The following is a 13861-nucleotide window of genomic DNA, read 5'->3' on the forward strand; positions in this document are numbered from 1 at the left end:
CTGCAGAAGTCAGGAATAAGGGCATAGCCCCAGATTTAGAAAACTGGAAGTACTTAACTACATCTCTTTTCTTTGTAAACCCTGACTGACAAAAGACAACCAATGTGTACATATTCAAGGCATGCTAACAGATCAGCGAGCAGGCCCTCATAGCAGATGAGCAAGGCAAGTGAGAAGATGGGCCTGACGCTTCTTTGCGTGTCAGGGGACACGTGCCCTGTTTCTCCAGCACAGAAACCCACCTGATCCAGCTTATTCCTGACATCATTAAACAGCTCTTCGTAATTTCGATCATGTCTGTACACGAGGGTAGGTATTCCCTGTCAGGAGAGAAACCCAGGATTGTAGAACTTCATTGCTAACCCTGCTACAGTGTCTGTTTGGCTGCAGCAAAGACTGCAGGGGTTCAGACACCAGCCAATAAGTTGATAAGCCTGCAGTTCTCTGCAGGGCTCTGACATCGAGTTGTCTGCTAGCTATGTTTTCTAGCTGCCTAGAAACATAGCTAGCTGCCTCGTCCTACCGTTAGGGTGATGAGCGGCTTCCCCTGCAAGAACTTGCTGATGACTTGCTGCTGGATTCTCTCCAGGTCGAAGTGCTGCAATGTCTCCCCACCCTTCTCCATGCTGTACTGGCAGTTGGATAAGATCAGAGGAATCAGGTCTCTCTCAACCTCGTAACTGATCAAGTGCAGGTCAGCTACTTCTGATGGACTGATCAAGTACCTTCAGAAGAGGAAACAAGTTGTCTCCATGTAGAGTGACAAGCCTTTCTGAAGCAGGGAAAGCAGATTGGAAGCAGGTAACACAACAGAGACAAAAAAATGCCTGGCTGGAATAGCAACATACCTATCATCTTCTTTGGTATGTTTGTTCACCAAATAGATAAAGTCGTTGTGCAGACTAATGAGATAACTGGCTAAGGCTGTGGAGCAGAGGCCCAGTCCCTGTCGACGTGGCAGAAGGACCTCAAGCTTGCTGTCCATGGTCAAGTCAGCATCACAGTAGCCTTTAGGAAGCTTAATTTCCCCTAAAATAAAAAGCATATTGCTTGTGGTGTCCCAGAGTTTGCCCCATGATGAATAGCCTCTCTTGAGCCAACCCAGGTCAGTAGAAAGTACAGCAGGATAAATTGACAAAAAGGTCACACTTTCTGTGCCTTGTAGGTGCTAAAGGAAGCAGGTTCAGGTGAGTAGGAAACATTCTTCCATTTGCACCTACATCTTTTTAACCTTTAACAGCCAAGGTCAGTTTGGAGGATATTTTCAGCATCTGACAGAAGAAACCTGTACTGTCAAAGGGTACTGAAGGACCCATCTGGCAGGGGGCAATCTCTCATTTCCATCACACAAAACAATGCTGTGAGGGAAGGGTACTCACCATTGGTATCCAGTGATCTTCTCAGCTTGTTCCAGACAGACAGGAACATGTTAACTCTCCTCTGTAACAGGTCCCTCATCACATCTGAGCAATACCAGAAACAGGAATCCTTGAAATGGCTTTTACTGGCAACACCATGAAACTCAATAATATAAGAATTTTCAAAGCACACCACCACATAACCTTAGATAACTGTTCAAACATACCAGAAATGTTTAAATGTACATTAAACAGTTTTCCAACATTATCAAATTGTGTAATTTGCTGTTTGTTTATATCTTCCATTATTGAGTGCTTTTGGCACACGCTACAAGGCTGCATGGATCCTTGGTCTGCGTGACCTTTAAGAAATCTTCCATAAGTACTTCAGAACAGAAGTAATTGCACTTAAGTGCAATTAAAGGAGTTGTCTCCTGTTTCTGACTTAACAGAAGGGCTGGATACCTATTACACATTTTAGGAAGGCCCTACTCTAGAGCACAGCTCAGAAATTCAACATACCCACAGCTGCGTTCAGGGATTTATCTTGCCTATCTCTGAGCAGAGTCCCTACCTCTTGTGCTTAAATTCTCTTAAAACCACTTTACCTTTTTTAAGAAAAACTCTAACATCAAGGCCTCCAGTATATTTGGATAGGAGTTGAAAGGAAAAATAAGGACTTAAGATTGCGAGTTTAAGAGAAGTTTTCACCTTCATTTTTATCTGCACTGTCTAAGCAATCTTTCTAAAGCACTTTTTGTTTCACTAATTTACAGTTTTGGCGGAATCTTCTCACCTGAGCGGGGTTCATTGAGGAAGTCTCTGATCGTGCAGTGCTTAACATCAGCAGTGTTCTGGAATTGCCTCACTAATTCTCTCTGAAGAGCCAGAATCTCTGGTAAAGTTTTAACCAGCCTCAGTTCTGTTTCCTGGAAGAGGAAAGGGGATTTATGAGTACAGCTGCCCTTGGACAAACCAGTTTTGAATACTTCTATTGAATTACTTTTCAAACGTTTAAAAGAAAAAATACTTTATATATACAGTTCTCAAGATTGAGACTGCAGGGGAGTTGAGCCAAACGTACCCAGAGGTCCCTTTCAACCTCAACCAGGTGGTGAGGCACAGAAGCAGGTTGGCCAGAGAGGTTTTAGATGCCCCATCCCTGGAGGTGTTCAAAACCAGGATGGATGAGGCCCTGGGCATCCAGATCTAGTGGGTGGCATCCCTGCCCATGGCGGGGGGGGGTAGGAACTAGATGATCTTTAAGGCCCCTTCCAACCCAAGCCAGTCTATGATTCTGTTCTTCTGTGGAGTATTATCTGAACATTGTGGGGTCTCATCCCTGTATTGCACTCACCTTCTGCAGAAACTTCCACAAGAGAGGGACAGTGTCCTTGGCATTATTTTGCTGGACTATGTGGCCCAGGTTCTCCACTGAAATCCTCTTTCGGCAGCTCCACATCTTGGAATGATGGATGTGACTGTCCTTGGGCAGCTGGGACAGGAAATTGACTGGGTCGCCATACACCATTTTCACTACTGGGTTGGAAGATATTCTCTCATCCTCTTGAATTTCTTTATTTAACTTCAGAAGTTTTTTATCCAAACCCTGCAAAAAATAACGGTATTCTATCAGCATTGGCAGCTTCATGCAATGTTGAACCTCCATGGGAGTATATTTCCCTAACAGCTTGATGACCAAGTCACACAAAAGTATGTCAAAACAGAAGATGAACTTCTAGGGAATGCATATAAAAAAACACACACTGCAGAACAGCTGTTTATGCTCTAAAACTGTTTTGTTTTGTTTTTTTTTTTCCCCCCACCAACTCATCCAGCCCTCAGGTCTTCCATTCTTTAAATAATGCACATGAAGAAAAAAGGCAAACAGGATTAATTTGGGTCACCCTTATGCTCACTTGGGCAAGTACTTTCAACTGAACAAAGATAATTTTACTTTTACATCTGCACAAAATCCTCATAACATAACTCAAGTCTGATTCTCATTTCCACAGGTATAATAAAGTTGGCTGACCCTCTCTCACATACAGTTTCCACGTTTCACATAAAAGAGTCACAGAATAACTGATGCTGGGTGGGACTCCAGAGATCACCCAGTCCAAACCCCCTGCTTGAAAGCAGGGTCATCTACAGCAGGGTGTCTATAATCTAGAGATGGAAGTGACTAGCTGACGACAGATTAATGTGGACCTGCAGTTGTATCATAAATAGCTTGCATTTAGGAATAGCCAGGTGAAAAGAGTAGCACAGGTATCACAGCAGGTCAGATTTCCAAAGTTGCTTTGAACTGCTCAACTGATTATTATTATTTTTATTTTTTTTAAACAGCTAATTTCTCACCTCCAACTCAGGAGCAATAACTGTGTCTGCAACAATTCTTTCCCACTTGTTTCTTTTCTCCTTGGTGGAAAGCGTACCATCAAATTGAACTGGCCCTGCAACAGAAATTTAAGAGTCTTATGTTCACAATATTTCAGTTACAAGATAGCTCAGATTCTCTTAGCTTTTAGATGTGACATCCTTGCAAGTTCATATGATGAGCTAAGAGCAACTATAGAGGTTATAGAGGCTAAATGAGTATCTCAGCCTAGTTGGAGAGTGTCATCCAAAACTGCACACCCTACTTCAAGTAGCACCTCTGCTTGTGAGCTGTCAATGTATCGTGAAGTCATTTTTTCATTAATTTCTTTCCAGAACTATGTACCAAACCTTGCAAACCCCATATATTTGACCAGAGAAGAAGTAAGCAGCGAAAAATTCTTCACTACCTACAGTGAAAAACAAACCGCAAATTTCTGGATCTCCCTCATCAGCTCAGCTATCATCTGTTGCAAGTGGTCTGTTAGCAAAAATACTAATTGCTGCCCATAAAACACCGATACAGCTCGTAGATGTGATATGGCTAGTAGTTTTCCTTACACTGGCTTGAGTGCTGATGGGGGTCCTTGAGGAGGCTGCCTAGGACAAGATGAAGGATGTTGATAGTCTCATCTATACTCTTTCCCAAAGTTTTTGTCATCTGTGCCAAGTCCTCCTGAATATGCTGCTGCAGGAAAGTTACTGAGTTGCGCACTGGTGGCTTGATAATCTTTTGCAGTGACTGAAGAGCAACAAAAGGAAAAAATGAGTGTAATCAGTAACATCCAGTTCTAGCACAAGGCATGCAAAACTAGTCTAATCAGATAGTCTCTACTCCATCCTACAGGACTCTTACCACTTGTACACATAATGGCAACTGCATAAAGAAACCAAAAACATTCCCGGGCAAGTGGAGAAGTGAATTTGGGTTTTGCATCTTGAAAGACTTCACTAGTCACTACGCAACACGACGAGAAGGACCAGTATCATATAAAGGCAGATTTCAAGTGGCCACTTGGGACTATGATTGGAAGATACCTGAGGATCCTTTGTGGCTCCCAGAAACATTGCCAGATGTGTGAGCAAGCGTATCAGAATGAAGACAACTTGGGACATGGGTCGGTCAGACACTTCCACCATTTCTTTTCTGCGTTGTGCATCTCCAAGTATGTGGCCAGTTTGAGTTCTGTCTTCATTATTCCTGCCAGAAAGTATGCATAGCGATTTTTGCTTTGACAGAAAACACAGAAGTAGTCTTTGATACCCAATAATGTCTTTCTGATCTTAAGTTCTCTGAATGCTATAAAATGATGATGATTAAAAGTGCTACAGGGGAATGAAGACTTTCAGTAAGCTTTGTACACAAATAAGCAAACTTCCTTGTTTTTGCTGGTTGACTACTTTTTGTTGGACATCTCTTCCAATTACATTTGCTATGAAAAATGCAATGGCCAACCCTGTGGGGCAAGATTAGCCAGCTTCATGCTGGACACATGAAAAGCCACTGCCTTTAGACTTCATAACTTGAACATTCTTTATGCAAGGGCTGAAAGTGCGAATCCAGAGAATCAAGGAGGAGGGAGCACAAGTCATAAATCCTGGAGTTTTGGTAGAAGTTCTTCAGTCATGATGAGCCCTCTAAGAAAATGCAGCCTGCTACTGTATGTTAATATAGAACCACATAACAGGTATCTGCCTAGATGAGCAGAAACATGGAAAACCTAAAACTAGAAGCTTGACAAGGTCTTTAAGGCAGTTTCTGCAAATTCAGTTACACCAGCACTCCCCATTGCCAAATGTCTTCTCCCTCCCAGAGGGGAATGTGTGACATAATGGGGAATTCCAAGTGCCACCTTTCAGGTAGCAGCATGAGGTAACACCTTTTACCCTGAAACCACAACAGGCAAGTACTGTAAAATTTTGCACTGAGAAGGTTGATGGATCAAAGCATACCCAATGGTTTGAAAGCCTGGCAGCGATCTGTGTTGTTCCCCGCCAACTTGGGCATGACAGTCAAGACAGTAGCTAATTTCCATGGGCCTGCCACACTAGCAAAAAGAAAGAATGAAAACACTGAATTCCAGAATAGTAACAGAGACAATGAAACAAAAATCCATGCTGTAGCTGGTTAATTTGAATGCTGCTATATACTGGACAAATGATGTCTGCCTGCCTTATTTACTAGGCTTTTTGGTACAATCTGTGTTACAGCAATTCTAAATTTTACATTGCAACGGCAGAATGATTAGTAATCTAGAGTTTATAAAATGAACTGCTGTGCAGTAGAACATAAACAGTAACTAAAATATAAAACAGTTTATTGTTGAAAACACCACCTGCTTAAGAAAAAACACCACCAATCTCAAATTCTTACCTCTCCTACAGTGCAGGGGTGACCATTTGGACATGCTATGAAGACGGAGAAACAAACAGGACAGTATTAGAAGACAGCCATTTATGAAGCCCCTATTATTTCCTTTCAGAGGCATCATCATCTTGAAACAAGAAATAGGCTTCAAGGTCTAATGGAAAGCACTGAAATTCCTGAAGGAGTCATAGGCTCACACAACAACCAGAGGAAGCTTTCAGTGCTTCTCTCCTCGAAAGAAACATGGAATGAAAACCTGAAAAGTTCTGCTACCAAGTGCCATATAGGCTAGTAAGCATGAATGTTCCCATGCCCCCAGCTTCCTAGTTTACAGTTAAATTCTGCTATGAAAAGCAGAGAACTGAAAACTAGCCAGGAAGATGGCAAAGTGCTGCTCTCCTGCTTACACCTCTCTAACTGCCCGAAGTAAACTCCACGAACAGCTATAAGCTTGAGACTAAACAGAAACTCAGTGCACTTTGGTGCGTTACCCAATACAGATAACTCATGCTGAGGAGTGTGTCTGTCCTCACATTAGGAGTCATCTTATTCAAAAACAAGGATTCTCCTTCAATCTCTTTCAAATCCAGTCAGAAGCACTTACTGTACCAGTGCAGAGCAGACATTCCTTCCCAGGCCCTTGCCTGAGCCATTATATCTTCTGGCATTGTAGGCAGAAAAGAGTGCTAAGGAAGAAAAAATATGACAACAATATATGAATCAGTTCTTTTTTGTAGCATTTGCTCCTTGTTCTCCATCATAATAAGCAACTAATGATATCTAAACCAGTCCAGAGCCTGGTTCTGTGCTAATTAATCCCAACAATACTGAACTAATCATACATCAGTAATTCACAATTAAAACAATGAGTTGGTGTCTTTTGACATTAAGGTTATGTTATAGAGGACCCAGCAGATGCGTGAAAGAACTATCAGTGTGCTGAACTACCGTGAGTTAAATCTCTTTACCTCCATGGTATCTGGAGCGAATGCCAGATTCCTCAGGGGCTGCAGGATGGGGTTCTGCCCACACAGCAAGACAGCTGAAGTATGAACAGCCATCTCAATTAGCGCTCCGTTGTGGCTGAAGCTTTGAGGATCCACTGTCAGAAGAGACGGCAGCTTATTCGTCACAAGACAAGCTGCAAAGTTCTGCATGTCTGGAGAATTCAGGACTCCGGAGTTCTGGATGAACTCAGTCATAGCACTTATTTGCTGAAAACACACATTTAAAGAAATAAAACCAGCATGATATCATCCATCAAACTGAGGAGAACTAGCAGCTGCTTCCGATGCTATGCTATCCTCTGCTCTGAAAACATTTTCCATTTGCCCAGGTCAGGGCATAATCAGAACAAAAAGCTCTTTCACCAATGATTTAAATCTCACTTATCCTTATCAATGAAGAATGTTTACCACAAGCCCCGAGAATCAAGCATCTTACCTGCTGTTTGGGATGAAGATTTGAGTCATTAACTCCATACAGGACAGTGACCTCTCTGAAAATAGCAAGGAGCAGATGAACAGCCTGTACAGCTGGGGAGCTGCTGGATGCCTGAAAAAGAAGAACCAATGATACAGTGGAGAAGAGGTGACAGTTGTCACAGATGAACTCTTACAAGGTTTCAGTTTGTTATTGGTCTGTCTTATCAGTCTTAGCAGCAGACTTCAGCAGGTCTGCATTAAAGATGTCCCCACATATGAAGGGGAATAACGCAGAAATCACTGTTCAAGCCACATGTAAATGAGTAATCTGACAGCCTTCAAGCTGATTATGTGTTTTACATCAGAAATTTCTCAATTATTTTACTTATAGCACCTGTATATGCCTGCCTTCAAACCAAGCCAACACACAAGTGAAGAAAAAGTCACAGTGTATTCGTGGTACAGAGAAATTCAAACAGGCATTTTTTGTCAAACTTCTTCCTGAACATTTTCATACACAAAATACATACTGGAAGAAGGTTAGTTGCACAGAAATCACCTGATTGATTTTGTACAGTAGGACACAAGGCTAGGCAGATATGGGCAGGCAGGGAGGAGGCATAAAGCTTCGCCAATTACCTGCCTACTCTTCAGTTAGTTGGTCACAAGGTGCCTGTAATACTTGCTTGTAAAACAAACTGCTATGATTTATTAGAAGGTAGAGGAGCAAGTATAACCTCAACGTTACATATACTAGAACACACACGACAAAAGCACAGACATTCTGTGTCTCAGACAGGATAAGCCACAGCAGCTTTCAAAATCAAAATCAACCCAGGTATCTCCACTAGAGACACTGGCAAAACAAATGTATAAAGCTTAATTACTAGCCACCCAGAAACCATGACAGGATTTTGTTGAGGAGAGCATGCCCTACCTTCTCTGCCTCTAGAAGATCCTCAGTCTTGCACTCAATCATGGCTTTCCCCACAGCATCACGCAGGACTCTGTAATTCTTGCCACATGCCAGGTAACGATCAATGTGATTAGACTGGCTGCTCTGTACCTGCAAAGGGAAAAGCCCACAGTGAGCACTGTGAGAACCATTTCTTCTGAGAACTCTGTCATTTCAGCCTTGAAAAGAGGCAGCAGGCAGGCACATCAACCTAAATGGCTTCTTACAACCATTCCCACTGCAGTAAGTCCCCCAAAGCCATGCAGCACTAAAGCACCCCAAAGCAGCACCAACTGAAAACTAAGAGGAGAGAACCATCTCCAAGGAGACACCTCTTCCTTACCTGTTGCAGAATTTCTGCTGGGAACACCCAGTTAAACTGTGTGTCTGTGACAAGCTTCTGAGCAAATTCCATCCCATACTGGTTAGCAATTTTCCGAACCAGGTAAACACGATGCCAGTTGTTCTTGGTGAGGCTACAGAATGCATTCACATTTGCCAAGTAACGCTGCTTCTCCTCTGCCTGGTCTTGCACTGAAGAAGAGAAAGCAAAAACACATCCTACCTTGGAAAACTTTTGCTGCCAACACCAGCTGTAGCACCAAGCTCCTTTCACTTGTACTTGCTGGCCATGCAGGAGAACCTGAAAGCTGTCTTCCTCAGCTGTTTACCCAGAATGTTCCCTCAGCACCACATTTTGATGCTTCATGGACTGTGTTAGCATCTCAGACTATTCTCCACATGCTGATCTTCTTTACTGAGTCAGTGATTCAGCTCAGTACTTTAATTTTTATTTGTTCTTTTAAAAAGCATCTCTTCCTCCTTTTCAGCTGCCTAGATCTTCCACTTATATAAAACAAGAAGCCTTAAAGCAATCTTATTTCTGAAGCATCACTTAAACTTCAGTTAATAAAGCGTAATGTAGTGTGTCCTTCCCACAGTGACTTTACTCTGTCTACAACATTTCCATTTGACAGCACAATTATCACTTACCTGGGAGCTCATGCAAGTCAAAGAGCAGCTCTGCAGCCTTACTCAGGTACAAGCGAACCTTGGCTACTGCCTGCAGATATTCAACGGACAATTCCTGAGGAGCTTCTTGATTGCTTTTTGGGAGATAGTTATCTGGAAAGCCTCTGTCTCCAGGCCGATAGCTGATATGCTCATATCCAAGACTGCCTTCAGACTTTTCACACATAGAGTCCTAAAGATGGGCCAGAACATTGCATGAGCAGCAGAACTACTTAAGTTAGATATTCTCTTCATTGGTACTTTAAACCCCCAGTGCATCCTCACTGCAATAAGCACACTGAGCTTGCACGTTTTTCACAACTCTCTCCACTCCACTGCTATCAGCTCCTTCCTGTGATCTCTCTGGTGCTTATCTTAAACTTCTGCTGCGTCAGCAAACACCTTCAGCAATATGCCCAAGCTCTCTCCATATTTCCTAAATGCGTAGATGAGCAAGAGTTGTAAGCATGCCGACAGGCCACGCTTGCTGAAACACACGTTTCAAGATGCAAAACTCTCCCTTTTCCTTAGGGAAAATACAGACATGGATCTTACCTTTGAAGTCAGAAATTTAACAAAAACTGTAAGAAATGAAACCCCTACCCTGCTGTCAAGTTCTTTTGAAGCTGTCCGAAGCATTTAAAGTTAGGCAAGGAGAGGAAAGGTAGACAACTCAAACAGCATAGTAATCCAAAGCTTTGCAAACATGAAAGCATCCATTTTCCACTGCTACAGCTAGAAATTCCCCTGCTTGCTGCACTCCTGTGCTGGAAGTTGAGTCTTATCAGGACTCACTTAATTCTTCAACACTTGTGTGATGTGTCCAAAGGGAAGAAGAATTTATGTAATGCAGCAAACACAAGCCTTACCTAGAGAAAGCAAGCCTTGTTACTGGATAGCAGGCTCTGAACAGGTGATTTGATACAACTCTTTTGGGGGCTAAGTGGGCAGCTAGTTATGTGCACAAGAAACTTGCATAAAATTGCAGAACTTCTATTCTTAACTTTTTCTGATGTTGTTTTGTTTTCTGTAATAGTTTTGTTGCCCAGGTCTTACTTATCCAACAATCTTACCTCCAAGCAGTTGACAAAAAGCAAGCAGAGTTCTTTTTTATCACTTTTCTCCAGGATCCGGCTGTGCTCTACCCGGGACAGATAATCTTGCACATCATTTTTCACTTCACTGAAGCTACAGGAGAGAAAAAACACTCCCTTACCACAACTGCAATGCTGTTGGCTACTGCTTGTATTCTAAATCATGATCAAACTACCAGTTAAGTCCATGTGACAGGTAAGGATTTCTTTAGATCTGTTTGTAAGATGGAAAAGCAATTATGCTGTTTTTTACCAGCTATCACCTAGCTTCATACTCTGAAATAGGCTTTTATCAAAAAATGACAAATAAGCATTTCTAGAGCATAAATCTTCTGCTCTGTTCTACGAATTTGATTTAGAAGACTATCACACTAGAGGCATGGCTCTTTTACACGTACTGTCTGCAAAGAGATGCTGAAGGAACTTTTGTGAATGAAGAGGTCTGTGCAAACATCCAAAAGATCACTCTTGATTAAATGGCCATGGATCAGGGATCGGGAGCATTACTTCGCTGATCTAGAATATATCAGTTAGTCAGCTATCGTTAAGGCCTCCCAAACCATCCATGTTCAGCACAGGTTTAGGTTGAGAACAGCTCAGTGGCACAGACTGGTCAGATAGTTCATACAAGCCACATGCAAGTCAGCCAAGTTGCTTGACTAATACAAAGGCACAAGTTAAATTTCACCTTTACTGATCTAAATTCACTGAATAGCGTGGAAGTGAGAACAAACAGGTTGGTTTTGATGATGTCATGAAAAAAGCTGAAACACCCCCCCTGTACAACATCCATTAATTGACTGTGCTCACCTGTACTTCAAGAGGAGCTTCAACATTACTGAGCGAATGATGGGAGTTTCATCTACTTCTTCATCAAATGGGGACAGAAATTTTGTGTAGGTAGTAGGCTGAACTGTGGAGATATGGAAAAGATAGGATTGGAAAAGATTGGAAAGAAACCGGCAAGAGAATCAACTCCACGAGGCCGAGCATCAGATGAAAAGAGCTCACCTGAACCTTTCAGTAGGTCCTTGTGAACAAACAGCAGATTAAGGAGCTCTTGGATCACATCTGTCTCAGGGGGCTCATTGTCCTTGAAACACATGGTGGTAACCACATCTATGAAGAAACTATTGCACCTCTGGCGGAACAGGGCATTTTTTGCTATGGCAGCACTAGGTGAATGGTAAAAAGCATTAGGAAAATATTCAAATACAGAACCAATTAAATGATGGATGAAGCACAAGTCTGGAACTAAAGTCTTATATGGGGAGCGGCTGAGGGAACTGGGGCTGTTTAGTCTGGAAAAGAGGCTCAGAGGAGACCTCATTGCTCTCTACAGCTACCTGAAAGGGAGGTGTCGGGAGTTCAGGGTCAGCCTCTTCTCACGGGTAACTAGTGATAGGGCTAGAGGGAATGGCCTCACGTTCCAATAGGGGAGGTTCAGTTTGGAAATTAGGAGACAGTTCTTTCTCAGAAAGAGCAGTCAGGCGTTGGGACGGGTTGCCCTGGGAGGTGTTGGAGTCACCGTCCCTGGGGGTGTTTAAGGAAAGGTTGGACGTGGTGCTTAGGGACATGGTTTAGTGGGTGATATTGGTGGTAGAAGGATGGTTGGAACAGATTATCTAGGAGGTCTTTTCCAACCTTAATGATTCTGTGATTCTGTGAAGCAAAGCAGACAGGAAAAAAAAAAAAAAAAAAAAATCACTCGTGCATGAGTTGACAACTTCAGACATGCGAATCAGGATTTCCTTACACAGCCAGGCCCACTGCAATGCTTCCACCTTGGACAGGAAAAAGTACCTGAGTTCCTCGGAAACTGTTAAATTAACATCCTCAACAGCAACTCTGCAGACTGGACAATGCATCTGTGCTGGTATTAGCCATGTAGTGATGCACTTTTGACAAAACACATGGTAGCAATGCAGGCAAACTGGATCCTTTGGCTCTCCTAGGCAGATCGGACACTCCTTCAAACCATGTCTGTAATTCAGGAACAACAGTGACCATGATTGCTTCAATGCTGTCCTACCAAAAATCTTTAATAAGATATTCACCTGCAACTTGAATCAGAGGATATAACATAAGACCTGTTGACTAACCACTCAGTTTCAGGGTGTGGAATAAAATAGAAGATATTGTTCTTCATTTGGCTTTCATTGTGTCAAATGCAACACTTTTTATGTCCAGAAATAGAGGCAATACAGACAATATTCCTACTTGACCCTGTGACTTGTCTCAATGTCACTACCTGTAGAGCCTGTGGCTGACTTCCTCCTTACATTCACACAGTACTTTCATCACTGCAACAAAAGTCGGATGAGTCTTCATGTCTGAATCCCGTTGAAAACACTGCAGAAGAAAAGGGCAAAGCTAAATGACTCAGCTCTACTACCACAGACAAGAATACACATGATCAGCAGAAGCACACAAGAAAGGGATAAAAATCACATCTTGGCTTACCTTGGCAAGAAGCAAAGTATATTTTTTCACTAAATTCTCAAACTCTGGCAACAAAGTATTGATACCAAATAACACGTGTTCTACAAACAGAGACATGGAGAAAACCCGGTTCCAGTAGACTCTGTGGGAAGGAGAGAGTGATTTCAAAAAGTACAATTATGAGATGAGAGCTGACACTTGACTGTGCAATGAGTACGAATGAAAGCACAATCAGGTCAGTCTAACGATCTCACTGCTTTTCATGCTCACCACTACACTTCTCATGCAACTTTTTATGTATGTCCTGTGGTTATCAACCTCTGAACCACAGCCTGGCTTCTTGTCAAGGACAAAACATGTAACAGTACCTCACACAGTGAGCTTATGGCATATGATTCTGTCCTGTAGCAGAACAGAGACCTCCTGCAGCTGTCTTTTTGCTGCAGAGCAAAGGCCACCACAATGACCTCACTCTTCTACACTTTAAACTTCTATTAAAATAGAAAGTATGTTGGTTTTTTGTTTTTTTTTTTTTTTGGTGAGTTAACTAAATTTTCTTCACTTAGGTTAAACTAAACAAGGTCTGTGAGAAATTGGTGTAGTTGCCTTGGCCCATCTTGCAAGAGACAAGACTCCTGTCTTAGATGCAAAGTTCCCCATCTCTCAGGCTTTATGCACATGGGATGAAGTGGGACAATATTGCTGATTAATGGCAATTTAATGAGTGCTTTAAATAAGCACTAAACTTAGCTGGAGTGTATGGGATAACACTGCTAGATTTAGGGGGAGCATCTGTGTAAGGACAGAAATAAAGATATGGCTCTCAGTGC

The 13861-nt window shown here is 42.3% G+C and overlaps 1 protein-coding gene across 3 annotated transcripts in view; it reads right to left on the minus strand.

Moving 5' to 3' along the window:
* The window catches only part of RNF213 (ring finger protein 213), a 51747-nt gene that overhangs the window by 2513 nt on the left and 35373 nt on the right, over window positions 1-13861 (minus strand). For all 3 annotated transcript variants that reach the window (XM_084492371.1, XM_084492372.1, XM_084492370.1), the window contains exons 41-63: window positions 13053-13173; window positions 12841-12941; window positions 12393-12572; window positions 11601-11764; window positions 11400-11502; window positions 10569-10683; window positions 9478-9688; window positions 8828-9018; window positions 8467-8595; window positions 7549-7659; window positions 7074-7319; window positions 6710-6791; window positions 6112-6146; window positions 5691-5785; window positions 4776-4938; window positions 4299-4479; window positions 3720-3814; window positions 2716-2967; window positions 2155-2287; window positions 1380-1463; window positions 849-1029; window positions 524-725; window positions 243-320 (exon numbers count right to left, since the gene is read on the minus strand). In XM_084492371.1, coding sequence (XP_084348497.1) covers window positions 243-320; window positions 524-725; window positions 849-1029; window positions 1380-1463; window positions 2155-2287; window positions 2716-2967; window positions 3720-3814; window positions 4299-4479; window positions 4776-4938; window positions 5691-5785; window positions 6112-6146; window positions 6710-6791; window positions 7074-7319; window positions 7549-7659; window positions 8467-8595; window positions 8828-9018; window positions 9478-9688; window positions 10569-10683; window positions 11400-11502; window positions 11601-11764; window positions 12393-12572; window positions 12841-12941; window positions 13053-13173 — 3253 coding nt within the window. The remainder of the gene's footprint in view (window positions 1-242; window positions 321-523; window positions 726-848; window positions 1030-1379; window positions 1464-2154; window positions 2288-2715; window positions 2968-3719; window positions 3815-4298; window positions 4480-4775; window positions 4939-5690; window positions 5786-6111; window positions 6147-6709; window positions 6792-7073; window positions 7320-7548; window positions 7660-8466; window positions 8596-8827; window positions 9019-9477; window positions 9689-10568; window positions 10684-11399; window positions 11503-11600; window positions 11765-12392; window positions 12573-12840; window positions 12942-13052; window positions 13174-13861) is intronic.

This window comes from Aythya ferina (genome assembly GCF_964211825.1).
Source record: "Aythya ferina genome assembly, chromosome: 18".
Lineage (NCBI taxonomy): Eukaryota > Metazoa > Chordata > Aves > Anseriformes > Anatidae > Aythya > Aythya ferina.